The sequence below is a fragment of the Oncorhynchus mykiss genome, chromosome 6 (assembly GCF_013265735.2).
Source record: "Oncorhynchus mykiss isolate Arlee chromosome 6, USDA_OmykA_1.1, whole genome shotgun sequence".
Classification (NCBI taxonomy): domain Eukaryota; kingdom Metazoa; phylum Chordata; class Actinopteri; order Salmoniformes; family Salmonidae; genus Oncorhynchus; species Oncorhynchus mykiss.
Genome location: NC_048570.1, coordinates 42,222,271 through 42,249,497, shown reverse-complemented (window position 1 = coordinate 42,249,497; position 27,227 = coordinate 42,222,271). Strand labels below are relative to the sequence as shown.

Below are 27,227 nucleotides of genomic sequence, written 5' to 3'. Positions count from 1 at the left end.
AGTGGTGGAAAAAGTACCCAATTGTCATCCTTGAGTAAAAGTAAAGATACCTTTTTTGAAATTGAAATTGAAAATGACTCAAGCTAAAGAGAAAGTCACCCAGTAAAATACTACTTGAGTAAAAGTCTAAAAGTATTTGGTTTTGAATGTACTTAAGTATCAAAAGTAAATGTAATTGCTAAAATATACTTAAGTATCAAAATATACTTCAGTATTATACATAAGCAAAGCAGACAGCACAATTTTCTTGTTTTTAAAATTTACGGATAGCCAGGGGCACACTCCAACACTCTAAACACATATGGGACACAATTTGAGGGATTTTAAATGATATTATTAGTAACCAATCAGATCAGTAACCAACCAGATCAATAGGACTGTAGATGTTTTCAAAGTGAGGAGAAAAAGACAGGAAATGTTGATATTTTGAGAGGAAAGCATTTGTGTTTAGTGAGTCGCCAGATCAGAGGCAGTAGGGATAGCCAGGGATGTTCTCTTGATAAGTGCGTGAACTGGATCACTTTCTTGTCCTTCTAAGCATTCAAGTAGGTATCAGTATTTTGTCTCCCCCATACCCCAACTTCTTATCTTGCCAAATTTTTAAGCAGTTTTGTTTACACACCACCTTGACAGTATATATTTTTTCTTTTTGGGTGTCTTTTTGGGTGTCGGGTAAAGTGTATGGAGTAAAAAGTACATTTCTTTAGGAATGTAGTGAAGTAAAAGTAAACCATTTTGAAAATATAAATAGTAAAGTACTTTACACCACTGAAGAAATGTAAAAAGCATATCTTTCTTGTTTCCATATGTCATTCAGTTTTTAGGCAATCATGACATCTGGTGGCCAGAGCTATATGTGCATAGTGGTCAATTATTGTTCCCTGAATCCATAGATATAGAGATTATAAAGCAACATCTCCGGAAACTAAGTGTGTATCCCAAATGGCACACTATTCCCTATACATTACACTATGTAGGGAATAGGGTACCATTTGAGATGCAACGTTGGTGTGTGTAACTTTCATTGGAACTAGAAATCCAATAATATGCATCACTATTGGTCATACAGTTACATCAGGTTACAGAGGAGGTCGTTTGAATTGAGTGACATGCAGCACTTTTAATGCACAGTAATCTCTCTGAGAGGGATTGCGTGAGTGTTGGCACAGGGATTTTGTTTATGGTTTACTATTCTTTTTCAGGGGAAAAGAAACAGGGGTTGACCCAGAAGGACTTGGGAGGAGAGAGAACGGCCTCAATTGGTGTGATCTGGAAAAACCTTGAACCAAGTGTGATGGAGGACATTCATCAACTGCCTTATTCTCCCCATAAGAGCCAAGGGCTTAAGTCGAGTAAGTCATGCTAAGGTTGGCAACTTACTTGCATTAGTCATTATGCCTAAAGAAAGGGTATGAACTATACTGTATACTTAAAACTTCAATAAAAAAAAACTTCAATAAAAAAGGACGAAAAAGAAAATGATGGAAATAAGGAAATGACACAACCGTGTCGGCTAGCTAGACCATGGTGCAATTGTAATGGCACAAGACAATGTTGTCTTTCCCGACAATAATATTGAGGGTAAGCTTTCATAGATTCAATATTACTGCCGGGAAAGACATTGTCTTGTGCCATTACAATTGCATCATGGGAAGTTTTAAAGCATACATTTTTACAAAAGTGAAACCGCTCCGAAACCCGAAAATCCCTTGTTTGTCCCCTGAGCCTTCCCTATCCCTCCCACTTGCCCACCCACATTTGTCAACCTGATTAAATACAGAAAAAAATACATACTACTACTAATAATAAATCAAAGCATCTAACATATGAACTAAAAATGTATTGTGTCAGAAAGATGGGTGTTAGAGGAATGACTTCCCTCTTTTACAGAAGTTGTGATTTTCCTGTGGTGTTTCTGAATTAAGGAACAAAAGTCAATGTTGTAATGTCATCAAGCTGATGTGAAAGTGGCTCACCACCAGAACTGAACCAAATCAAATCAAATGTATTTATGTAGCCCTTCTTACATCAGCTGATATCTCAAAGTGCTGTACAGAAACCCAGCCTAAAACCCCAAACAGCAAGCAATGCAGGTGCAGAAGCACTGAATGCATTTCAAGTTTCACTGCAGACTGCTGTTTTGTATGGGGGAAAAAACAGGCTACTGTACAAGTTCTTGAACATGTTGTAGTACAAAACAACCTACAGTAGCAAAAGCATCTATGATGTTATCTACTGGCCCATGCCTCCAGATCGTAGTACACCTTGTTACCTGGTAGTCTTTGATAGTTGACACAGATATTACAGAGCCTCTCTCTCCAGTCTGTGTACATCTTGATTCTATGTGTCTGACGCCACTTGAAGTAACCCTCGTAGCGTCCTCTGTCTGTGGCCAACTGCTGTAGGAAGACAGCCAGCCCCTCTGTGCTATTGAAGTCACTGACATGGATGAACGAGCCTGGTGGCACAAGGGCCTCATAGTTAGCCCGAGTGGGCCCCAGAACCACAGGTACTGCCCCTGCTTGGTAGGCATTCCTCCACAACTTCTCAGTTATGTAGTCCAATGCCACTGAGTTTTCAAAAGCCAGGTAGAAGTTACAGTGGCCAATGGTGGGTATCAGACTTTGGTCGGTCAGTGGCCTCTTTGACCAGTGTCCATACACCTCTATGGGAATGTACTTCCTCAGGCTCTGGTAGACTTGACTCCTGGCATGGTCCGGCCTGTAGTTGCTGACCACCCAGCTGGCCAGACAAGCCCCCTTCTTGGGGATCACATAGCTGCTGCCGTTACTGATACCGTTATGTGGAACCGGAACTATCTTCCCATAGGGCATGGATATGTCAGCGTCGCCTCGGTAGCTCATGGTCCAGTTGAACAGTCCGTTGTACTGGGTCAGGTTGCCATTGTGCACCGGGGGCTCAAGGGACAACCAGAGCCAGCGCTGGGAGACTGACCGGGGGAGGTGGAGAGGCAGGACAGAGCGGCCCGTCTTCAGCTCATGGTGGTGGAAGACCACCACGTCTGCCTGGGGGAACAGGGAGGTGTTGTCACTGAGGAGGCAGTCTGGGATAGCGTACTCGTCGCTGCACACATCTCCCTCCAGGCTGTAGGGACGGCCGAAGGGCCAGTGCCACAGCAGGATGGTGAGGTTCCTGGGTTCGTGTTGATGAGCGATCCCTGTCTGAGCCAGCAGTAGGAGCCTCTGGTGGAGCACATAAGAGGAGATGCTGAGGATCATAATGGCTGAGAGGAACAGGGGCTTGGAGGCAGTCATCTCTGACCCAGGGGATGACAGGCAGGCAACAGACTGACTGGTGGAATTGCGGCGTACTTTCGTTTTGTCCAGAATCACACAATCTCCCCGGGATTGTTACTCAAATAGTGTAATATTTCCTCCCTGGTAAGACAATAAGATAAATTAGTATGCAATAGATTCAAGAGCCCAATCAAAACGCTTAGGAAAAGCATACCTTTTCTAAGTCTGATTTTGGTCTTTAAAGAATAGGGTTGGAAGAAGCTCTTGGAGTTCCTTATGAATACAGACATGAACCATATGGCAGAAGAAAATAGTCACTTTTAAATAGTCAACTTCAGGAAACTGCATCAACTCCACTTTCACCTCTGCAATACCACTTCCTCTCATTTCTTTCTATTTTTAAGATAAAAATCACACTTACCATCAGTATTTCACAATCACTGTAGCAGTTAAATACATTAAGTACAGCAAATTATTAGCCTTACCGAAGATGGAATATACAATATCTGAGGATTGGTTAATTGATTCAAGTAATCAGAAAATATTCATATATCACTACAAATGGGAATTATCTCTCTTTTTTTTCACATAGCCCATGTACATTAAACACACATTTTCTGCCTCTTCCATATAGTTTCAAAGGAGATGAAATGACAGTCAGAGGAACAGAAATGGTTTCAGATGGTACTTGTTGAAGTGCTCTTGATTTGTGCTGATTCATGCGGCGTGAAATATAATGTGGAAGCCTGAATGGCCTCCTGCTGTGTGTGGCTATGTAATGAGATACAATGTATCATGCTGTGCATAACAAGAACCTTATTCTCCTGCCTTCCCAGACCCCTACACTCTTAGAAAAAATCATTCCAAAAGGGTTATTCAGCTGTCCCCGTAGGAGAACACATTTTGGTTCCAGGGAAAACCCTTTTGGGTTCCACATAGAACCCCTTTGGGTTTTATGTACATCCCTCTGTGGAGAGGGTTCTACATGGAACCCAAAAGGGTTCTACCTGGAACCAAAAAGGGTTATTCAAAGCGTTCTCCTATGGGGACAGCCAAAGAACCATTTAAGGTTTGAGATAGCACCTTTTTTTCTAAGAGTGTAGCATTCAGAACCATTGCATTCAGCGTGCATAACGACACATCACAGAGATGTCCCAAAAAGGCCGCAACAACAAACATTTGATCTAATGCATAGATACTCTTTTATTTAGTGTTCTCCCTGGTAGTAAGCCATGTCATCAGCGGTTCTTTTTAAAAATGTACCCAGATGAGCATCCCATTCCATAGAACCCTTTTAATAGCGCTGGCATTGTTAGAATACGTGTTAGATATTACTGCACTGTCGGAACTAGAAGCACAGGCATTTCGCTACACTCGCATTAACCTCTGCTAACCATGTGTATGTGACCAATAAAACTGGATTTGATTTGATTTGGCAAATAGAGATGTGTCCCGACACCGAGGCTCAATTGTACTCACCTGGGTGAGGTCCGAAGGGCGTCTGTCAGCGTTTGCTGTCCTGTGGAGGTAAGACTCACTGAAGATGACTTTTCTCCTGTGAGATTATATAGTAACGTAGGCAGCGGCACATACCAGTGTGTAGGAAATCCTGTTTTTACCCCTTTTTTTTGCTCCCTTTTCACCGCATCATCTTTCTGTTCTCTCTCAACATGCACTTACCACAGACCACACCCTTGGTTGTGACTTTCTGACAGTCATTTGGATAGTACAGCTGAGCGTTGGTAGGGCACTCTTGTATTTACTCTAAGAATACATACATTTTACTCTCATTATTTACATTTTATATGGACTCATTCAATTGTTGGGAGCATATTTAGTGTGTGTGACTTTCTTCATTATTATTGACATTTTAGCCATAGATAGGCTAATTTATGAGACCAAAAATCTATCACAATATTGAAATAGCCCAAAATAAGCGTATTTCAATCATTGGACGAGTTTTTGGTCAACCCGGACTTTCTACTAGATCCTAATCAGTAGATCCTAATCGGTTTTCTGCTCGGAATTCATTTCATATGTTCGAACTTCCCTTTTCTTTTCTTTTTTACTGTATTTGAGCATTGTTAGATCACTTTTCCCCATTAATAATCTAAGCTGTATGCTCAGAACAATCACTTCAGTTGAGGTCATCCGTAGGCACCAAGGGTGTGACTTTCAAATTACTTAACCACAATGTTTTCTCGTCATTGTTGAAAAATGGAGAGGAAAGAGGTACCACACCATGACCACAGAATAACGGTTTTATGTGGCCAATGCCACTTCTTGCAGTTGGCTTGCCAGCAATTTACTTCTGAATCTTACAGTGCATTCGGAAAGTATTCAGACGCCTTGACTTTTTCCACACTTTGTTACGTTACAGCCTTATTCTAAAATGTTTAAATAAATAAAAATCCTCTGCAAATTTACACACGGTGTAAATTATTTACATAAGAATTCAGACCCTTTGCTATGAGACTCGAAATCGAGCTCATGTGCTTCCTGTTTCCACTGTTCATCCTTGAGATGTTTCTACAACTTGATTAGAGTCCACCTGTGGTAAATTAAATTGATTGGACATAGTTTGGAAAAGCACACACCTGTCTATATAAGGTCCCACAGTTGACAGTGCATGTCAGAGCAAAAACCAAGCCATGAGATCAAAGGAATTGTCAGTAGAGCTCCGAGACAGGATTGTGTCGAGGCACAGATCTGGGGAAAAGCACCAAAAAATGTCTGCAGCATTGAAGGTCCCCAAGAACATAGTGGCCTCCATCATTCCTAAATGGAAGAAGTTTGGAACCACCAAGAGTCTTCCTAGAGAAGGGCCTTGGTCAGGGAGGTGACCAAGAACCCGATGGTCACTCTGACACAACTCCAGAGTTCCTCTGTGGAGATGGGAGAACCTTTCAGAAGTACAACCATCTCTGGAGCACTCCACCAATCAGTCCTAAATGGTAGAGTGGCCAGACAAAAGCAACTCCTCAGTAAAAGCCACATGACAGCCTGCTTGGAGTTTGCCAAAGGGTACCTAAAGACTCTCAGACCATGAGAAACAACATTCTCTGGTCTGATGAAACCAAGATTGAACTCTTTGTCCTGAATGCCAAGCGTCACGTCTCTAGGAAAACTGACACCATCCCTTTGGTGAAGCATGGTGGTGGCAGCATCCTGCTGTGTGGATGTTTTTCAGCGGCAGGAACGACGGAAAGATGAACAGAGCAAAGTACAGAGAGATCCTTGGTGAAAACCTGCTCCAGAGCACTCAGGACCTCAGACTGGGGTGAAGGTTCACCTTCCAACAGGACAGTGACCCTAGGCACACAGCCAAGACAATGAGGAGTGGCTTTGGGACAAGTCTCTGAATGTCCTTGAGTGACCCAGCCAGAGACCGGACTTGAACCCGATCGAACATCTCTGGAGAGACCTTAAAATAGCTGTGCAGCGGGGCTCCTCATATAACCTGACACAATTTGAGAGTATCTGCAGAGAAGAATGTGAGAAACTCCCCATATACAGGTGTGCCAAGCTTGTAGCGTCATACCCAAGAAGACTCAAGGCTGTAATCTCTGCCAAAGTTGCTTCAACAAAGTACACAGTAAAGGGTCTAAATATGTATGTAAATGTGATATTTCAGTATTTTATTATTCTTTTTTGCTAAAAATAAAAAATAAACAGTTTTTGCTTTGTCATTATGGGGTATTGTGTGTAGATTGGTTGATAAGGGGGGAAACTATTTAATACATTTTAGAATAAGGCTGAAACTTAACAAAATGTGGAAAAAGTCAAAGGGTCTGAATACTTTCCAAATGCACTGTATCCGTTCAAACACAGCCCTGCCTAGTTTCTCTCCTGTTGAAGACCAGGTCCCGCCCAGGTCCCGCCCATGCCCTCAGTTTGGCTACTGTGCAAGAGCTGTCTGATTTAAACTGATAACTGTACCAAAATGGAAGGCTTGAAAGGGCTATCATTTAAATTGTGTTTTATCTACTCACACCTTCGCAATAAACCACTGAGGAGCATTTCCCTATGCTTTAAAAAAAAACTTTTATCACACCCCTACTTTCCCCTGCTAACAAGTAGAACACTATTGTCATGTCACTACTTTCGTGCCCCGATTGGAACCCCATTCTCTACCGTAGCACACTATATAAAGGGAAAGGATAACAATTGTAGCAGTAACAATTTATAAAAAGACCACTAGATGGGAGCGGAAGTAAAGAATTCGCTTTGGCCAGGTATATTCTTTAGGAACAGGTAAATAAATAGATCATCCTCAAGTGAATTGATATGAACACAATATTTTGTTTAAGATTTGACTAGAAAACGTATTTGGGTCCTCCCAGACCTCTAGTATTTAGAACCACTGCATAAAGACATGTCACAAAGATGCTCAGTGTGTCTCCGTTTTTGTATAATCTCTCTCTCTCTTTGCACACAAACACACACACATACAGAGTATACAGTGCATGACTAAACATTTGAGAAAGCAATGGTCATCACAAATATTTTGTAAGGAAGAACAACCTTTAGAGAGATCTAGAATTCTACAACTCAGAATTGGGAACACTGAGAGACTGTGCTTATGGGTCTACACTGAAATGACTAGGTTAAAATCCTGGAACTATATGTATTACATAGACTACTAGGTTTTGTCTGGAAGAACTTTGTGTTTCAAAGAATAGTATCTAGATTACAGTGGGAGAAGAGGTAGACTACTGTAGCTGTCCCCGCCCACTAGACTGCACGACGGTGATATTTCTCCCTACACCCACCGTGCTCGGTTCATTCTAACGCATTGCATAAGCACGGTTTCCATTGGATGCTTCTGTATTTTTCCGCGGATGGTGATTGCATACAGAATACCAGCCTGGCTTGCCGCTGAAATACAGCTAGTCACATTTAGACATCAGTGGAGGAAAACAGTCACCTGGTCTAGTTGAGAGAGAGAGATAGAGAGCAAGAGGTAAAATGGGCAAATAAGCCTATATCAAGTCGGTATAGCTTGTCCAAAATAAATGTATCTAAATTGTCATTTAATTACGTCGGAATGGTTAGTAATCCATTTCCAAAAATCCACCACTATATGGCAACTTAATTAACGGTGTCATAATTTAACCGTTAAACCGCGAGCCTGTGGAAATGGGATTCCTCCACCAGCTACAGCTTCTGTTGTGGAAGAATGTGTCTTTGAAGAGGAGAGGACCGGTAAGGAAACATTTTTGTTGATATTCATAGATGATAAATAGAATGGAGACACTTGGATATGTGGGCCTTAGCTTGTGCGCTCGCCGGATGTCAGCGCGAGATCCGACAGGCGTCGGTCGGTTTACAATAGAATTCGGTTGATGCCGCTGCATTGCATGTATTTCAGGCTGGCATGATATTCAGAGCCACCATCATGTATCGACTGAACATTTAACACCTCGTTCCTTTATTATCAATACATTTAATTCACTGATATGTTTGTGAAATTGTTGGCCAATTTGCGATTCCCGTAGTTGCCAAGATGTTTAGATGTGGTGGTGTAGCCCCGGGGGTTTTACTTGTCGTGCACATAGAACTGAACAGGTTGTTGAGTTTCAACAAACAACAATTAATATCAGATCATGCGCCTCAGTACATCAATCAATGTGGTAGGGAAGAAGATGTATACTCACATTTAATAAACTTTTTTTTAAAAATGCAAGTCATTCTGGTATCGTGAAAATGTATCATGATGTGCATCTTGAAATGATAATAGATTACATTTAAATGTTATGTTAAATTACAGACTAAATGGTATTCATATATATTTTTTTAAATGCATAAGTATAGCATAACCAATTGCTTGTATGCATCTATTTGGGTCTTTTGGTTAAACACCAGCCTCACGTGTAGTCTAGGCTACCTGACAGACAATGACAGTAAGGACAGGACACTGAGAATGGGGACAGCTGGTGCTCAGTCTAATATCTTGGGAGGGGCACTTTCACAGAGGGGGCAGGTGCTCTTGCACCTACCTATCTGTGCATATCCCTGCAAAAAAATAAGATGCTCTGAGGTTGCTCTCCCTTCCGATAGGATAATAGAGTGAAAGGACCAGAATCCAATGATTTTCGCAGCTCTGGCTCCTTTTCATGTTGTAGTACGTGTATGTCTGTGTTCTGGCGAACATGACTCGTCTACACGTTTTTTAAACACTGGTCTACACATTGTTTTCTAAAACCATACAGTGGAACAAACGACACAACTTTCTTAGAGAGCTCCCCATCAGTAGCGCGTGCATGTGTTAGGCTACACAGTGTTACACGCTTATGTCAGATTAGTAAAGCTGCGGCAGCACCTAAAAGACCCTGAGCAGTAATCTAACTCTTCCGTAACTACAAATACAGAATAACATATTATTAAGTCATAACCTGTTATGATATGATTATTATTATGTAAACCGGACTTAGTGGGATTGAATGAACTCTTGCGTAACTCTAATCATATTCATTTGGAATTTGGGCCTGAATATCAAATCAAATCCAATTTTATTTGTCATTCACCGAATATAACCTTATCGTGAAATGCTTACTTACAAGCCCTTAACCAACAATGCAGTTTTAAGAAAATAAAACTGGCCGTGCGGTAGCAGAGAGAACAGTCCATGACTTAGGTGTCTGGAGTCTTTGACAATTTTTTGGGCCTTCCTCTGACACCGCCTAGCGTATAGGTCCTGGTTGGCAGGAACCATTATATTTTGTTGGTGATGAGGACACCAAGGAATTTCAAGCTCTGGACCCGCTCCACAACAGCCCCGTTGACGTGAATGGGGGCATGTACTGCCCTCCTTTTGCTGTAGTCCACGATCAGCTCCTTTGTCTTGCTCAAGTTGAGGGAGAGGTTGTTGTCCTGGCACCACACTGCCAGGTCTCTGAGCCCCTCCATATAGACTGTCTCATCGTTGTCGGTGATTAGGCCTACCACCTTTGTGTCATCAGCAAACTTAATGATGGTGCTGGAGTTGTGCTTGGCGAACAGGGAGTACAGGAGGGAGGGGACTAAGCACGCACCCCTCTGAGGGGCTCCCGTGTTGAGGATCAGCGTGGCAGATGTGTGGTGGCCTACCCTTGCCACCTGGTGGCGGCCCTTCAGGAAGTCCAGGATGCAGCTGCAGAGGGAGGTGTTTAGACCCAGGGTCCTTAGCTTAGTGATGAGCTTTGTGGACACTATGGTGTTGAACGCTGAGCTGTAGTCAGTGAACTGCATTTTCATATAGGTGTTTCTTTTTTCCAGGTGGGAAAGGGCAGTGTGAAGTGCAATTGAGATTGCGTCATCTGTGGATCTGTTGGGGCAGTATGCAAATTGGAATGGGTCTAGGGTTTCCGGGATGATGGTGTTGATGTGAGCCATGACCAGCCTTTCAAAGCACTTCATGACTACTGACGTGAGTGCTATGGGCGGAAGTCATTTAGGTAGGTTTACCTCGGGTTCTTGGGCACGGGGACTATGGTGGTCTCCATGAAAAATGTAGGTATTGCCGACTGGGTCAGGGAGAGGTTGAAAATGTCAATGAAGACTCTTGCCAGTTGGTAAGCGCATGCTCTGTGTACACGTCCTGGTAATCCTTCTGGCCTCGTGGCCTTGTGAATGTTGACCTGTTTAAAGATCTTGCTCACATCGGTTATGGAGAGCGTGATCACACAGTCATCCAGAACAGCTGGTGCTCTCATGCATGCTTCAGTGTTGCTTGCCTCGAAGCTAGCATAAAATGCATTTAGCCCATCTTGTAGGCTCGCGTTACTGTGCAGCTTGCGACTGGGTTTCCCTTTGTAGTCTGTAAAAGTTTGCAAGCCCTGCCACATCTGATGTGCGTCAGAGCCGGTGTAGTAGGATTCAATCTTAGTCCTGTATTGACTCCTTGCTTGAATGGTTCATCTGAGAGAATAGCGGGATTTCTTATAAGCGTCCGGATTAGTATCCTGCTCCTTGAAAATGGCAGCTCTAGCTTTTAGCTCGGTGCGGATGTTGCCTTTAATCCATGGCTTCTGGTTGGGATATGTACTTACGGTTAACCTATTGGTGAAGCAAGTGACTGAGGTGGTATTCAAGCTCAATGACATTGGGTAAATCCCAGAACAATGCTTACAATGTATGGTGCCTAGTTTGTAGACAGCACCTGACAAACTTTGGAGTGAACCCCTTTAATGTACAGTGTAAAGTACCTACTTTAAAACCTAATGACCTAAAGGACTGTTTTTAGTTCATCAGTCAACAGGGCCTATTTATAGTAGTCTGTAGAGAGCACAATCTATTTCCATGCATTTTGGAGCCTTTCCATTTATAGCAGTGGGGGTTTTGCTTAAAGATCTTTATAGTTCACATCTACCCTTTTGCATGAAAAAAGGGTAGATGTTAGAAATACAATTGGCGATGTAGAGCTCCGGACACATTTGTTTTGTTGTTCCTAAAGATGCTTAGTTTCATCCATCATCCATCATAGCCTAATGTCTTTGCCTCCCGTGTCCTTTTTTTGGTGCTATTTTTATCTTTGGTTCCCCCTTCAGAGATCACACACAGGATCTGTCTCAAATGGCACCTTATTCCCTTTATAGTGCACTACTTTTGACCAGGGCCTATGCCCTATTCCCTATATAGTGCACAATTATTGACCGGCGGGCCCTGTTCATGCACTACAGTGCTGCACTACGTAGAGAATAAGGTGCAATGTAGGACCCAGCCTCAATAAAGACGTCAGATAGATTCCCTGGAGTACACTAGTGTTGCCACAGAGTAATAATAGTAGCAGCCACGTCATCTGTAGGTTTATTAGCATACAGCCCAGCGCTGGGCTTGCAGGGGCTCAGGAACATGTCTATAGCATTAGCCTAGTGGATTGATGGGTTCCGGGATGGGGCTAGTCAGCATTTGTCAGGAACAGTGGCATGCTTTGGTCTGTGTTCTAATGAGCGAGTCCTGCTATTGTATAGAAATGGGAAACTCTGTGGCTGTGACCGACTCTATTCCCGGGGACCATAGGGCTCTGGTCAAAAGTATTGCACTATATAGTGAATAACAGGTTGTCATTTGTGAGTGTACACTGTGCCAGTGCACGTTTGACATTTTATGGTCAGAGCAATGTTTGTGAGGAGAGTTGATAGTTTACAACTTTGTACTGTGCTTTCGAAAGGTCTCTATTTGCATAGCAGCCAACTGACGCCATGGTGTGAAGACCATGGTTCATTGTTTTGTTTTGTGCCTGACAGTCCGTGCCACGCAGAAAAACCTTGTGATTATTTCCAAGGCAAAACAATGTCTGTCGAGGCGTAATGCAAATATCACTAAATAACGTAACCTCATCACTTTGTTGTTTGGTACAGGAAAGTCCCATGTCTGTAGCGTCAAACCTTTAGCTCCTTTTCCTGTCTGTCAATAACTCCCTGTCACTGCTCCTGCTCTGCAGACATGTTTCTGTTAGAGAGAGAGAGAGAGAGAGAGAGAGAGGAAGAGAAGAGAAGAGAAGAGAGAGAGAAGAAGAGAGAGCTGAGAGGAAGCGAGAACAGAGAAAGATAGAGAGTGGTCAAAGCTGAGAGAGAGTGAGGGTGGTCAAACCCCTCTCTGTCCCACTGCACTCTCTTAGCTCACCACTAGCCTGCCTAGTGCAGCAGCAGCAGCAGCACTCATGACCTAGTTCTCCCAGTCAGGCACTCAGCGTCCCTGAATGATTGGCTGACTGAGGGCCGCGCCGGGCAGAGCTGGCTGGGTAACAGAGAGAGAGAGAGAGGGGGAAAGGGAGAGAAAGATGTGAGGGAGGTAAAAGGGGGAGAAAGATTGAAACGGAGAAAGAGAGAAGGTGACAACTACAGAGGAGCGCGCTGGCAAGCCAATAAATGATACATGATATCTGTAAACTCAAATGGACTAGCACTGCAGTAGCTCATAGATGTTGGGGATGTCAGACACATGCTAAAATGAAACTATCAAAATTATATTACAAATGTTTTATTTTATTTTTTACGAGTGCTTATACATGCTTTGTTTGTTTTGATTTATTGCCTCTTTCTTTGTATAATTGAAGTGACAGAAACAGTTTAAATATTGAATTGGGTATAGAATATATTCAACAAGTCAGAAAAGATCATCTGCAAGCCCTTGGATAACTTTTTCTTACGAAAGGGGATTTGAATATTCCTGAATGTTCCAATTGGATGAATATCCAATAACTTGAGGATTTTGATTGACAGGTTATTCAATTTGAATATTACAGTTCAGTACCTGATTAATTCAGTTGTTACTCCAGCCCGAGGCATGCATTTGATGTTTTCCATCATGTTTAACAGTCTTTTGAGTTTCATCATTTTCAGGATTTAGAAAAAATGATTGACTTGGGACCAGTTGTCTTTAGAAGTATGACAGAACTTCCTGTAGTCTGATGCCATTTGGCACTGTAATAAATATGTTTTATGACAAACAATATAAAAAACACACACAGAGACAGCTTTATGGCTGATTGATAACACAACCAGTAAACATGGCCTTCCATACAGCACCTATTTTATTGGCTCACAGTCACACCTGGCATGGTCCATGCAGGCCCTCTCTAGGACTAGATGTTGGGTTAACCCAAGCCTGACACACACTAGCCTGGTATCATACTGTGCTGCAGCTCTTCTATTGCTTTCACGCACAAAGAGTTGGCTACAAGATACAGTAGCAACAGCTGCCCCCCATATTCCAAATTCCCATTCAATTCCATCTGGATTCTCACTGGCCTAGCCTAGACTCCCATCCTGGTAGGAGTGGTGGTGGCAATGGTGGTGGTGGCAGTCTTGCTGGTGGTTGGGGTGGCAGTGTTGGTGGTAGTGGTGGTGGGGGTGGCAGTTCTGGTGGTGGTGGTAGTTTTGGTGGTGATGGTGGTGATGGTAGTCTTGGTGGTGGTGGTGGTGGTGGTGGCAGTGTTGGTGGTGGTGGTGTTGGTGGCAGTTTTGGTGGTGGTGGTGGCGGTGTTATTGGTGTTGGTTGCTGTGTTGGTGGTGGCAGTCTTGGTGGTGGTGGCAGTGGTAGTGGTGGCTGTTGGTGTCAGTCTTAGTGGTAGTGGTGGTGGTAGCAGTCTTGGTGGTGGTGCTGGTAGCAGTGTAGTTGGCAGTGACGTGTGGTGAGGTCTGAGGCCGAGTAGGCACTTTCTTTCTATTGAGACATTTAATGTCCCCAAAAAAGTTGCAGTTCTAGCCTACTGTCCAATGAGGCCTATTCACTCACAATGACCAATGTGCGTTTCGAGTGCTCTGTATCTCAAAGCCATGTCAAATATCTTTCAAAATAGTTGCTATTGAGCTCATAATTGAGAGTTGAGAAATACAAAGTTTACCTACAGTACAGAAAGCTGAGAACATCCTCTTTCCATCTGTGACAACAAGATAGTTGTGTTTTCACAGGAATTTGATTTTTTATGTTATACAATCAGAACACTTTTCTTTCCCCCGGAGCATTTTTTCCCCCCAGGAAAGGAGAGAGTGACTCTCTCGACATAGCAGCGGTCCCCAGCAAAACAGATACTGGGGCACACAGACAGACACTTTCATTGCATGAATCAAGAGGATAATGTACTTTACTGTTTGACCAAATCATGGTTTTAGCCTCCTAAAGAATATAACGTTTTTAGTGAGGTGAATGAATGTGCATCCCGCAACAATGCGACCAATGTTTTTTTAAACTCACACAGCCAAGTGAAAGGATCATAAAATGCAACTAAATGGTCTCAAAATGCGACTAAATGGTCGCAGTCTGGAGCCCTACCTTGTATAGAATTTTCACTATAGTCACACTCTCGAACTTTAGTTTTACTTAAATGAAAAAGGCTTTGCAATCAACAGTAGCCTAGGCCAAGGCTCCTCTCTCGCTTTCTCTCTCTCCTAAATGTATTTTATCAGCCAAAACCAAGCAATTACCGGCTAACTTAAACCCTGCTAACAGGCCCCGCCCCGCATGAACAGGTGACTTTCAGCACCACAGACAGCGACCCAAATGTAGGCCTACTGGTAGACAGTGCTACACACAAAAATGCTTAGTAGTCATTGCTACTGATTGAGATACACAATAGACATGTAATGTAATAATATCAGACGGTGCTACTGTAAATACAAATTTGCACCACCCGTCTATCCTTCTGGGTAAAGACATCAGTGACTGAACTGTAAAACTCCTCCCTGTTGGCCCTCAGTTTTAGAAGTCTGACGGTCTTGACGCTATGGAGATATGGCAAGGGATGAGAGTCATCCTTGATCGGTCCAGTTTCAACTGCATGTCTTTATCCATTTCAGAAAATTCCCTCAACGGAAGCTGTTGGTGGCTGGTATAGTGAGGACCAGCTGCAGTAACTTTGTCGCCTCGATGACAGTCTGTGTCATGCTGGAACAAAAAGCTGAGGAGCTGTCTAAATGATTTGTCTCGTACTATTTGTGAACTGTACAGTCTGACAAGATCAGCATTAAGTCTAACGAAATTCAAGTTCTTAGCATATTTTGACAGGCTCTCGTTTGCTGGTGTCTAACTTTTGTGGCATTGTTGCCAAGCCAAGCCAAGGAAATTAAGTTCACCAATGTGGTCAAACCTGGCTCTCATCTGAACATTGGTTTTGTCCAGTATGTTGTAGTAAATTCGCCCCCTATCTACTGATCGGCTGTTTATTGGGAGTTTCACTTTCTGCCAAGCCCAGATCATTGCATTTCTGCTCGAATCTCTCGTAGAAATGATCAAAGTCTTAACGCTGCCGTTCCAGGACTTGCATTGTGTGGCTGATTCGGGTATAGCAGACACTCATATCCATCACTTTGTTCTTTGTTCTTCATTGACAATTCCATCATGAGCAAAAAAGCAAACCTGGTGTTGGTCTCTAAATGAGTCGCTAACGGTTCATAAAAATAAAAAAAATTGAAGGCATGTTATACACATACTTTCCCCTGGGCCTGTTTGATGAGCCGGCACTCTCACCTAGGTAGCATGATGAGCGTTCATTCAAATGCCACTGTTCTTTATTACCTTTGCTTACTGCATGCAGATGTTCATTCAATGACAGATCTATCCGTGAGCTGCCAAATGTCTTTTAAAGCTGTCTGGCTTTGGATGTGAGACAGACTTCTCACACTTGTTGAGTGCTATAGGCAAGTTGTTCAAGTTGCAGTAACCGGCTTTAGTCCAAACGCGGTCGCTTGTGGAGAACAGGGGAAGCAGTTGAGTCAGCTGCTAACAGCGCAGCCACAGAGCCAGTCTTTCTGTTGATACCACTCAGATTCAAATTCTAGTGTTATTTTCTGTCCCTTCCTTTGATGTATGTCCCTAAGCTCAGGTGTTGGTCTTCCATCCCTTATAACAACTCCCTGTTTCGCAGGAAAATCCAACGATGAAAACTGTTTCAGATGCAATATCCTGTTCAACTTTAGCTAGCGGTAAAACAAATGTAAACCCCATTGCTTTTTTCCACGCCAATTTATGAAAATGAATGGGACATATTGACACACGGAAGGCAGCGAAGCTTTCTGCCTGCAAATTTGGGACCTACAGTGCCTTGCGAAAGTATTCGGCCCCCTTGAACTTTGCGACCTTTTTTATTATTATTTTTTATTTATTTATTTATTTTTTGAATTTTTACCCCTTTTTCTCCCCAATTTCGTGGTATCCAATTGTTGTAGTAGCTACTATCTTGTCTCATCGCTACAACTCCCGTACGGGCTCGGGAGAGACGAAGGTTGAAACTCATGCGTCCTCCGATACACAACCCAACCAAGCCGCACTGCTTCTTAACACAGCACGCATCCAACCCGGAAGCCAGCCGCACCAATGCGCCGGAGGAAACACCGTGCACCTGGCCACCTTGATTAGCGCACACCCAGCCCGCCACAGGAGTCGCTGGTGCGCAATGAGACAAGGACACCCCTACCGACCAAGCCCTCCCTAACCCGGGCGACGCTAGGCCAATTGTGCGTCGCCCCACGGACCTCCCGGTCGCGGCCGGTTACGACAGAGCCTGGGCGCGAACCCAGGAACTCTGATGGCACAGACTGCAGTACAGCACCCTTAACCACTGCGCCACCCGGGAGGCCAAACTTTGTGACCTTTTGCCACATTTCAGGCTTCAAACATAAAGATATAAAACTGTATTTTTTTGTGAAGAATCAACAACAAGTGGGACACAATCATGAAGTGGAACGACATTTATTGGATATTCCAAACTTTTTTAACAAATCAAAAACTGAAAAATGCACCTGCACTGTGATAGTCTCAGAGGTCCGTTAAAAGCGCAGAGAGCATCATGAAGAACAAGGAACACACCAGGCAGGTCCGAGATACTGTTGTGAAGAAGTTTAAAGCCGGATTTGGATACAAAAAGATTTCCCAAGCTTTAAACATCCCAAGGAGCACTGTGCAAGCGATAATATTGAAATGGAAGGAGTATCAGACCACTGCAAATCTACCAAGACCTGGCCGTCCCTCTAAACTTTCAGCTCATACAAGGAGAAGACTGATCAGAGATGCAGCCAAGAGGCTGCATCCATGATCACTCTGGATGAACTGCAGAGATCTACAGCTGAGGTGGGAGACTCTGTCCATAGGACAACCATCAGTCGTATATTGCACAAATCTGGCCTTTATGGAAGAGTGGCAAGAAGAAAGCCATTTCTTAAAGATATCCATAAAAAGTGTGATTTAAAGTTTGCCACAAGCCACCTGGGAGACACACCAAACATGTGGAAGAAGGTGCTCTGGTCAGATGAAACCAAAATTGAACTTTTTGGCAACAATGCAAAACGTTATGTTTGGCGTAAAATCAACACAGCTGAACACACCATCCCCACTGTCAAACATGGTGGTGGCAGCATCATGGTTTGGGCCTGCTTTTCTTCAGCAGGGACAGGGAAGATGGTTAAAATTGATGGGAAGATGGATGGAGCCAAATACAGGACCATTCTGGAAGAAAACCTGATGGAGTCTGCAAAAGACCTGAGACTGGGACGGAGATTTGTCTTCCAACAAGACAATGATCCAAAACATAAAGCAAAATCTACAATGGAATGGTTCAAAAATAAACATATCCAGGTGTTAGAATGGCCAAGTCAAAGTCCAGACCTGAATCCAATCGAGAATCTGTGGAAAGAACTGAAAACTGCTGTTCACAAATGCTCTCCATCCAACCTTACTGAGCTCGAGCTGTTTTGCAAGGAGGAATGGGAAAAAATTTCAGTCTCTCGATGTGCAAAACTGATAGAGACATACCCCAAGCGACTTACAGCTGTAATCGCAGCAAAAGGTGGCGCTACTGTTTCAGCTGAATAATTTTGCACGCCCAATTTTTCAGTTTTTGATTTGTTAAAAAAGTTTGAAATATCCAATAAATGTCGTTCCACTTCATGATTGTGTCCCACTTGTTGTTGATTCTTCACAAAAAAATACAGTTTTATATCTTTATGTTTGAAGCCTGAAATGTGGCAAAAGGTCGCAAAGTTCAAGGGGGCCGAATACTTTCGCAAGGCACTGTAAGTACTGGTTCAGAAATAGATTTTATCATGCAGAAAAAAGCATGACGATGACGAAATTATTAATGATAAAATGTAGATTTATTTATTTTTCATTGCAGTTTTTTCTTCCTTTTTTCACTCGTTTTCACAGGGTAAAACAACGACTACCCTGTCTACCCTGACCACACGTCACTGGTTGGTGGTGGTGGCAGTGTTGGTGGTGGTGTTGGCTGGGCCGGTGCCAGAACAAATCAGTTGGATGGGCATTTGATTTCCATAGAGGGGAAGAAAAGAAAATCACAGGCCCTCTGATTGGTTTTAAGAGTCCTCTGCTCCAACTCCTTCCTTCCAGAGCCTAGTGTGCTGGAGAGAGACTGGGTTGAATATACGAGATGGAGGAGAAGAAGAAAAAATTAGGGGAGAGGGAGGGAATTCCAACAGCTGCCGTTCACCACGCAGGGCAGAGAGAGAGACAGAGAGAGATTAGGAATCATAACATTTTGCCTGCTGTAACTGTAAGGATTAAGCGCAATGGTCAAGTGTTGACCTCATATCACCTGCTATGTGTTTGACATAACTGAGTGACAGTATGGTGAGTGTGGAGCCTTCCCTGTCAAATGGCTGTTACTGCTTTATAACTACATCTCATAAAGTCATTTCATAGTGAATCAGGGATCAGTAAAGCTTGACTGCTGGGAATAGTAGACAGAGACTTGGTTCTAATGGTGGAAGGATCTACCACTGTGTATTCTCAAGTCTGTGTGTGTGTGTGTGTGTGTGTGTGTGTGTGTGTGTGTGTGTGTGTGTGTGTGTGTGTGTGTGTGTGTGTGTGTGTGTGTGTGTGTGTGTGTGTGTGTGTGTGTGTGTGTGTGTGTGTGTGTGTGTGTGTGTGTGTGTGTGTGTGTGTGTGTGTGTGTGTGTGTGTGTGTGTGTGTTTTTATATGACTGTATCTCGGCTTTGCATGGCCCCTTCCCCAGTCCTGCTGTGTGAGCCACCTGTTTGCTGTTACAGATTTGTGGCCAGTAACAATGCTCTCACACCTACTGAGACCAGGGATAGCGGGTGTGCCTGTGTGTGTTCGTTTAATTACAATCATTATTGTCATCATTAGATTGGTTATTTAATATGATGTGGAAGTGTGAATATCAACGTGCACACATCCACACACATCTACAGAATGTGAAATGGTATGTCTGTCTATTTCTCTGCGTCTGTCCTCCATCTCTCTTTTCATGTGTTATCTATCTCCCTCCCTCCTCTATCCCTCGCTGTAATCAGGGTGTCTTACTGTTAATGGAATGAAAATGGCCTCTCAGCTGCTTTATCTAATGTAGTTGCTGTGTTTAAAGCATACCATTAAATATTTACAGGTGTTGTATCATAACCATAATACAATGTTCATTCTTATTAAATCGTCATGTTTTTACCTTTATAGACATCTTGAATTTTCTGATGTAAAACTAATAATGTGAAAGATAACTGTCTCCCACTACTGTGTCTCAATTGGCACCCTATTCCCTACATAGTGCACTACTTCACGAGAGTCCTATGGGCCCTGGTCAAAGTGCACTATATAGGGAATAGAGTGCCAATTGGGATGTATTACAGGCCATTATTAAATGCGTCCTCTCTTCTAGTTTGTTGTAAAAGGCAGATTGTTATTCTCCGGAAGGGTTTTAGTTCCAAGTTATAGGAAGTGTCCTGTATGCCGAAGTGCCCTAAGTGAACATCTCGCTAAATGTTGTCTGTTAGATGGATATGACTTTGGGTGACAGGAGAGGGATAGTTTGTTTGTACTATGTGTCTGCTGTGTCCAACAGCCTCTCTTCTTAGGATTGATGGCACCGCCAGCAGAACGTCTTGTTCACTGTCTGTCTGGTAAAAGGAAGCAGAGAGGAGCTTGTTTGCAAAATTCATGTTGTCTTGTCTGTCTAATGGGGAGTGGAGCGGAGTGGAAAAAAGGGCTGAGTAGGAGTGTAGAGAATAGGAGAGGGGGGGGGGGGGGGAGAGGAGATGAGAGGAAAGCAGAGTAGAGGAGATGAGAGGTGGGGAAAGGACGGGAGGGGAGAGGATCAGGATTTAGGCAGACGCTGCAGTAGAGTAGCTACTCATCTTTGTCACATAACCTGTGGAGTCCATTGTTCATTTCTCCCGGCGATAACACAAGCCTTAGTCTGGTATTCACATAGCTTTGTGCTCTAGCCAATTCCTCCAACTTTCCTTTTTTTGTGGCACCTGACCACACGACTGAACAGTAGTCCAGGTGCGATAAAACCAGGGCCTGTAGGACCTGCCTTGTTGATAGTGCTGTTAAGAGGGTAGAGTAGCGCTTTATTATTGATATACTTCTCCCCATTTTAGCTACTGTTGTATCAATATGTTTTGACCATGACAGTTTACAATCCAGGGTTAGTCCAAGCAGTTTATTCACCTCAACTTGCTCAATTTCTACATGATTTATTACACGATTTAGTTGAGGTTTAGGGTTTAGTGAATGATTTGTCCCAAATACAATGCTTTTAGTTTTATAAATATTTAGGACTAACGTATTCCTTGCTACCCACTCTGAAACCAACTGCAACTCTTTGTTAAATGTTGCAGTCATTTCAGTCGCTGTAGTAGCTGACATGTATAGAGTTGAGTCATCTGCATACATAGAAACTCTGGCTTGACTTAAAGCCAGTGGCGTGTCATTAGTAAAGATTTTTAAAAGTAATGGGCCTAGACAGCTGCCCTGAGGAATTCCTGATTCTACCTGGATTATGTTGGAAAGGCTTCCATTAAATACACCCTCTGTGTTCTGTTAGACAGGTAACTCTTTTTCCAGCAGCAGACTATGATCAATAATGTCAAAAGCCGCACTGAAGTCTAACAAAACAGCCACCACAATCTTTTTATCATCAATCATCAGTCATAATGTGTAAGTGCTGTGCTTGTTGAACGGTGGCTTGTCATTGTTGATAGACACCAATAATTTTCTCACTTCTTCCACACTCACTTTAGGGAATGCTAAATTACAATGCTTGTCTTTCATAATTTAGTCAGATATACTTGAATGTGTAGTGTCAGCTGAGCTGAGTTTGCCTTTTTTCCCGAAATGATATTTAAAGTGCTCCAAAGCTTTTTACTATGATTCTTTGTGTAATTTATCTTTGTTTCATAGTGTAGTTTCGTCTTCTTTTTATTCAGTTTGGTATCGATTTCTCAATTTGCCAATCGGTTGTGCAGTCAGATTTATTTGCCATTCCTTTTGCCTCATCCCTCTCAACCATGCCATTTTTCAATTCCTCATCAATCCATGGGGATTTAACTGTTTTTACAGTCATTTTCTTAATGAGTGCATGCTTAATTGTAACTGGAATAAGCAATTTCATAAATGTGTAAAGTGCAGTGTCTGTTTGCACCTCTTTACACACCACAGACCACTAACAAATATTCTTTATTCTTTATCAACAACATAGGAATCACTACAAAACGTCTTGAATGACCTCTTATACACTGTATTAGGCCCAGCCTTTGGAACTTTGGTTTTCCTAGATATGGCTTCTATACTGTGATCACTACATCCAATATATTTGGATACTGCTTTCAGCATTAGTAAAGATATGATCAATACATGTTGATTATTTAATTCCTGTACTGTTTGTAATTACCCTGGTAGGTTGATTGATTACCTGAACCAGGTTGCAGGCAGTAGTTACAGTTTGAAGCTTTCTCTTGAGTGAAAGCCAGTCAATATTTAAATCACCCAGAAAGTAAACCTCTCTATTTTCATCACATACATTATCAAGCATTTCACACATGTTTTCCAGATACTGATGGTTAGCACTTGGTTGTCTATAACAGCTTCCCACCAGAATGGGCTTTAGGTGAGGCAGATGAACCTGCAGCCATATTACCTCAACAGTATTTAACATGAGATCCTCTGTAATCTTTGCAGGAATGTGGTTCTGAAAATATACAGCAACATCTCCACCATTGGTATTTCTGTATTTTCTGTAAAGGTTATAACCTTGCATTGCTACCACTGTATCATCAAAGGTATCATCTACGTGAGTTTCAGAGATAGTCAGAATATGAATGTTATCTGTTACTATTACATTATTGATTTCATTAACCTTATTTCTTAACCTTCATTAACCTTATATGTTAACGTGGGCTATTTTGAGCACTTTTCTTCTGGGATGCTTAGTTGTTTTTATTGCTCATGTTCTTTATCCTTGTGCAGGGTGAGCTGCACACAGTGGACTTCCTCCCAGGGCACACCATCTCAGTGCTAACAGTGTAAATCGGGTTTGGAGGCACATGATTACTGCATACAATAGCTGTAGGATCAGCAGAGGCATTCGGAGCAGTTTGTGGGACATACATTATGTTACTTATATTGTGTCTACCAATACGCCTGGTGTAATGTACATTTGCTGAAGCATTATGACTACACTGCGTCACAATGCTAGGGATTAGCTGAGCTGGGCTTGGGTCATTGATAATTCATTGTCTCAACGCAGCCTTATAATGCAGTGAAAGGATCCAGGAACCCAAATGATTTGGGTGGATCCTATCCTCCTTATAAAACGTGTTTTGTTTCCAAAAGGTATCGAAATTATCAGCAAACGTTACACCCATTGAGCTGCAATAATCACGTAGCCAGTTGTGAAGAGAAAGAATCCTGCTAAAGCGTTCAATGCCACTATTAAGAGAGGGCACAGGGCCAGATATGATGGATGTTTTGTTATTGTGTAGCATAGTCAATCAGCTCTTTAAAATCCAGTTTCAACTGTTCAGAGCTGCCCTTCATAATGTCATTAATACCCACATAGACTACAGTAGAATCGATTTCCATGTCCTGAAGTAGTAAATTCAGGAGCAGCTTAGTAATGTGATATTCTCGAACTCCAGGATAGGACATTGTTTTTGCACCAGGAACGGTCACATTTCTTACCACGGAGCTGCCCAAAATCACAGCTGGCGAGAAGGACGAGGAAATCCGCCCAATCCCACGCTTCACAGGATTCAGGCCTCCGACAGATGGAAAAGCCCCGCTCGATCCAGAGCATGGACGGAAGGCTGCCGACGTTGACTTCAAAATCGTAATATTAGGCACTGTGGCCGCAGACACAGGCACCCCCAGCGACGAGGGTGCAGGAAGAACAGGCTCCAGGACGGCGAAACAATTTGTTGTTTGTATCCCCTCCTGGCCTCTCGTTGGGAGTGTAGACTGCTTTGCGGGAGGTCGCTGTCTTCGGCTTCCACGACTCGTAACATGCGACCATCGTTGATTGCCTTTTTCCTCATGCTGTGCTCCTCCGCTATCAGATGGGAGAGCTCCGGGCAACACCAGCCAGTCGGATAACGACAAACTACAAGGCGGAGATGCATACAACAAGCGCGAACGCCGTCCAGCCACCGGCGTAGAAAATGTAAACATTCCATTCTGCCTTTTCCCCAGTTTCTTACATAGGCTGGCGACCTGCATGATCAAGGAAGCCACCTCAAGCCTTGGCAAGTAAACAATTGCAGCATTGGAACTCTGGTTTGTCCCGAAACAAAGCCTAATAGATACAGGTCCTACAGCGCTGGAACCGTTCATTTATTTCTCCAGACAAAGAGGGCTCCCATTGCAAAACTCATCTGGTACCAACTTTGCTAGCTTGATGGCTAGCAGCTTAGCGTCTCTGCCAAGCAGTCTTCAACCTGTCTGTTAAGTGGGATTCCGGGACAAGAAATGCCGGTCCGAGCTGTTAAAGCTTACCTCGTCACGGAATCCACGCAAAAACAAGTTCTGTATTCGTATTTAAGGAATAGCGGTTTTGTTTGAATAAAAAATAACAAACCAAGTGTTTTCCAACATACAATGTTCAGCTGCGCACTGTGATGCTTGTAGAAGGTCCTCTTCAAGTTGCTCACTCTTCTCCACTGTGCTGCTTGTTGAAGAGGAGTGCTCTTCTCAGGCACTTAGATGAAGGCTGTGCCAAGTGCAGGAGGGAGGAAGGGATGGAAGGAAGGAAGGAGGGAAAGAGGGAGGGAATGTTAATGATTCATACTGTCATCTTGGATCACAATTAATAATTTAAACTTCCGCCCAGAAACTTTGTTTGTGTGTGTGTGTGTGTGTGTGTGTGTGTGTGTGTGTGTGTGTGTGTGTGTGTGTGTGTGAGTGTCTGCGAGAAATACGTGTGTGTGTGACTGGGGTGAATGTGAGGACAGGAGAGTGTCTGGTGTGCTGATCTTTTTATCTTCCACTATTTATATCCAGACTGCTTTTCTGTCTACTGTGGCATATATTATCCAAAGCTGATTAGTACATTATTTAGAGTGTATGTATGCTTGAGGAAAACAAAGTCCCCATTTAGGAAATGGTATTTATTGAGGGTCGTCTTATTCCCTGGCTTACTGAAGAAGATAGAGGTTTACTGAAGGAGAGAGATAGAGAGGGAAAGGGAGATTAGACAGCTATGGTTAGAGAGAAAGCCTGCCATCTCAGGTGGCCATGTTGAAGAGGGAGCATTGATTCTGAATGAGTGTTTGAATGAGTTCACATCAAAGTCAAGGAAACTCCATGAGCAGAGCAGATATAACTGAAGGATAGGGAGAAAAACAGAGAGAATAGAGAGATAGAAGAGAGGGAGGCTGAACGGTTTTCACCATGGTGAAATCATTTCACCCTCTGGATTAACACTTGCCTATTCACCTCGTATTCACTTGGAACAACAAGGATGCAAACAGGCCAAATCAAGGAGGGACCTACCTGAATAAGTCCAATAATAAGAAACGCCTATTTTTGCTTTCAGTTGCAAAACATTTTGAAACGGTGTGTATTAATAATTTCACTAGGAACCAAACATAACAAAACTGAAGAAAATGGAACAAAACTGTGTGGGACTTACCTGAATTTGTCCAATAGAAACTATTTTCGTTGCAAAATGTTTTCCGTTTGGAGTAAACGTATCCGTTGCAAAACCTTTTGGATTAATGATTACACCCCAGCTGTGCCCAACATTGCAAGAGTGTTTCCCAGATGTTAGCTAGTAGCCATACTAGCCCCTGCCTGCTTGTGGCTGCATCCAACATTGTTACAATAATCAGCGTCATTAATCATTCTAGACTCACTCTCTCTATCAGAGCTCACGATAAGACCCAGATGCAGACAACTAGAGTTACATATGTTTATTGACCCCAAACAGGGGGCAGGCAAAAGACATGTCAAAGGCAGGCATAGGTCCGTAATCCAGGGCAGAGTTAATAAGGTACAGAACAGTAGGCAGACTCGGGGTCAGGAAAGGCAGAGGTTCGTAAATGTGTCAGAGTCAGGCAGGTACAGAAGGCAAGCTCAGGGTCAGGGCAGGCAGAATGGTCAGAACCGGGGAAACTAGGAAACAGAACTTGAGAAAGCAGGGAGACGGGAAAACACACTGGTGAGACATGACAGGACAACAGACAAACAGAGAACACAGGTATAAATACACTGGGGATAATGAGGAAGATGGACGACACCTGGAGGGGAGCTCGACTGGGAACGCTGAGCCTCACGGACCTGCTTCCCTATTCCCCAGATGAGTGCAATCGCCAGACGTGAGGTGGGAAGGATGGTCTCGGGGTCCAAGGGTGTAGCGGCGGGGCTATAGCGGCGTGATAGCGCATCCGGCTTGATGTTCTTGGATCATGGTCGGTAGGAGAGGGAGAAGTTAAACCGGGTGAAAAGCAGGGCCCATCTAGCTTGCCTGGAATTGAGACGCTTGGCGGTGCGGAGATTTTTCAGGTTCTTGTGGTCCGTTCACACAATGAACGGATGTTCCGCCCCTCCAACCAGTGTCTCCGCTCCTCCAACGCCATCTTCACGGTGAGAAGCTCCTGATTCCCCACATCATAGTTCCTCTCCGTGGTGTTGAGGTGATGGGAGAAGAAATCGCAGGGATGTAACTTGAGGTCCAGGGCAGAACGCTGGGACCGAACAGCCCCCACTCTGACATCCGAAGTATCGACCTCCACATTGAACTGATGGGACGGGTCAGAATGAACCATTATGGGAGCAATGGTGAAGCGGTACTTGAGGTCCCAGAATGCCCGGTCAGCAGCTGGGTACCATATGAATGAAACCTTGGGAGCGGTGACTGCAGACAGGGGCGAAGCCAGGGTGCTGTAACCACGACTAAAGCGGCAATAGAAGTTGGAAAATCCCAGGAAATGTTGCAGCTGCACTCTGGACGTAGGCTGGGGCCAATCCGCCACCGCTCTCACCTTCCCGGGATCCATCTGTACATTTCCTGCAGCGATGATGTAACCAAGGACGGGGATGGTGGAGCAATGGAATTCTCATTTCTCCTCTTTCACAAAAATCTGGTTCTCCAGGAGGCACTGGAGGACCTGTCGGACATGGAGCACATGTTTTTGCGTGGGAAAAGTGGGAGAAAACGAGGGTGTCATCAAGGTAGACGAAAACAGACTGGTTCAACATGTCGTGGAGAATGTCATTAACCAGTGCCTGGAACACAACAG

The 27,227-nt window shown here is 43.4% G+C and overlaps 2 protein-coding genes across 7 annotated transcripts in view; one reads left to right on the top strand and one right to left on the bottom strand.

The window, feature by feature from the left end:
* Positions 1–231: 231 nt before the first annotated feature.
* Positions 232–4,993, bottom strand: LOC110525988 (alpha-(1,3)-fucosyltransferase 7). Its single transcript, XM_021606542.2, has 2 exons — positions 4,737–4,993; positions 232–3,398 (listed from the first exon to the last, which is right to left on the bottom strand). The coding sequence occupies exon 2, from the start codon at positions 3,273–3,275 to the stop codon at positions 2,229–2,231; it is 1,047 nt and encodes a 348-aa protein (XP_021462217.1). The 5' UTR covers positions 3,276–3,398; positions 4,737–4,993; the 3' UTR covers positions 232–2,228.
* A 3,066-nt stretch (positions 4,994–8,059) lies between these two features.
* LOC110525987 (ATP-binding cassette sub-family A member 2-like) overlaps positions 8,060–27,227 on the top strand; it is a 94,937-nt gene continuing 75,769 nt past the window's right edge. For all 6 annotated transcript variants that reach the window (XM_036980143.1, XM_036980140.1, XM_036980141.1 and 3 more), the window contains exon 1: positions 8,060–8,462. In XM_036980143.1, the coding sequence (XP_036836038.1) occupies positions 8,397–8,462 (66 nt within the window). In that variant the 5' untranslated portion in view covers positions 8,060–8,396. The remainder of the gene's footprint in view (positions 8,463–27,227) is intronic.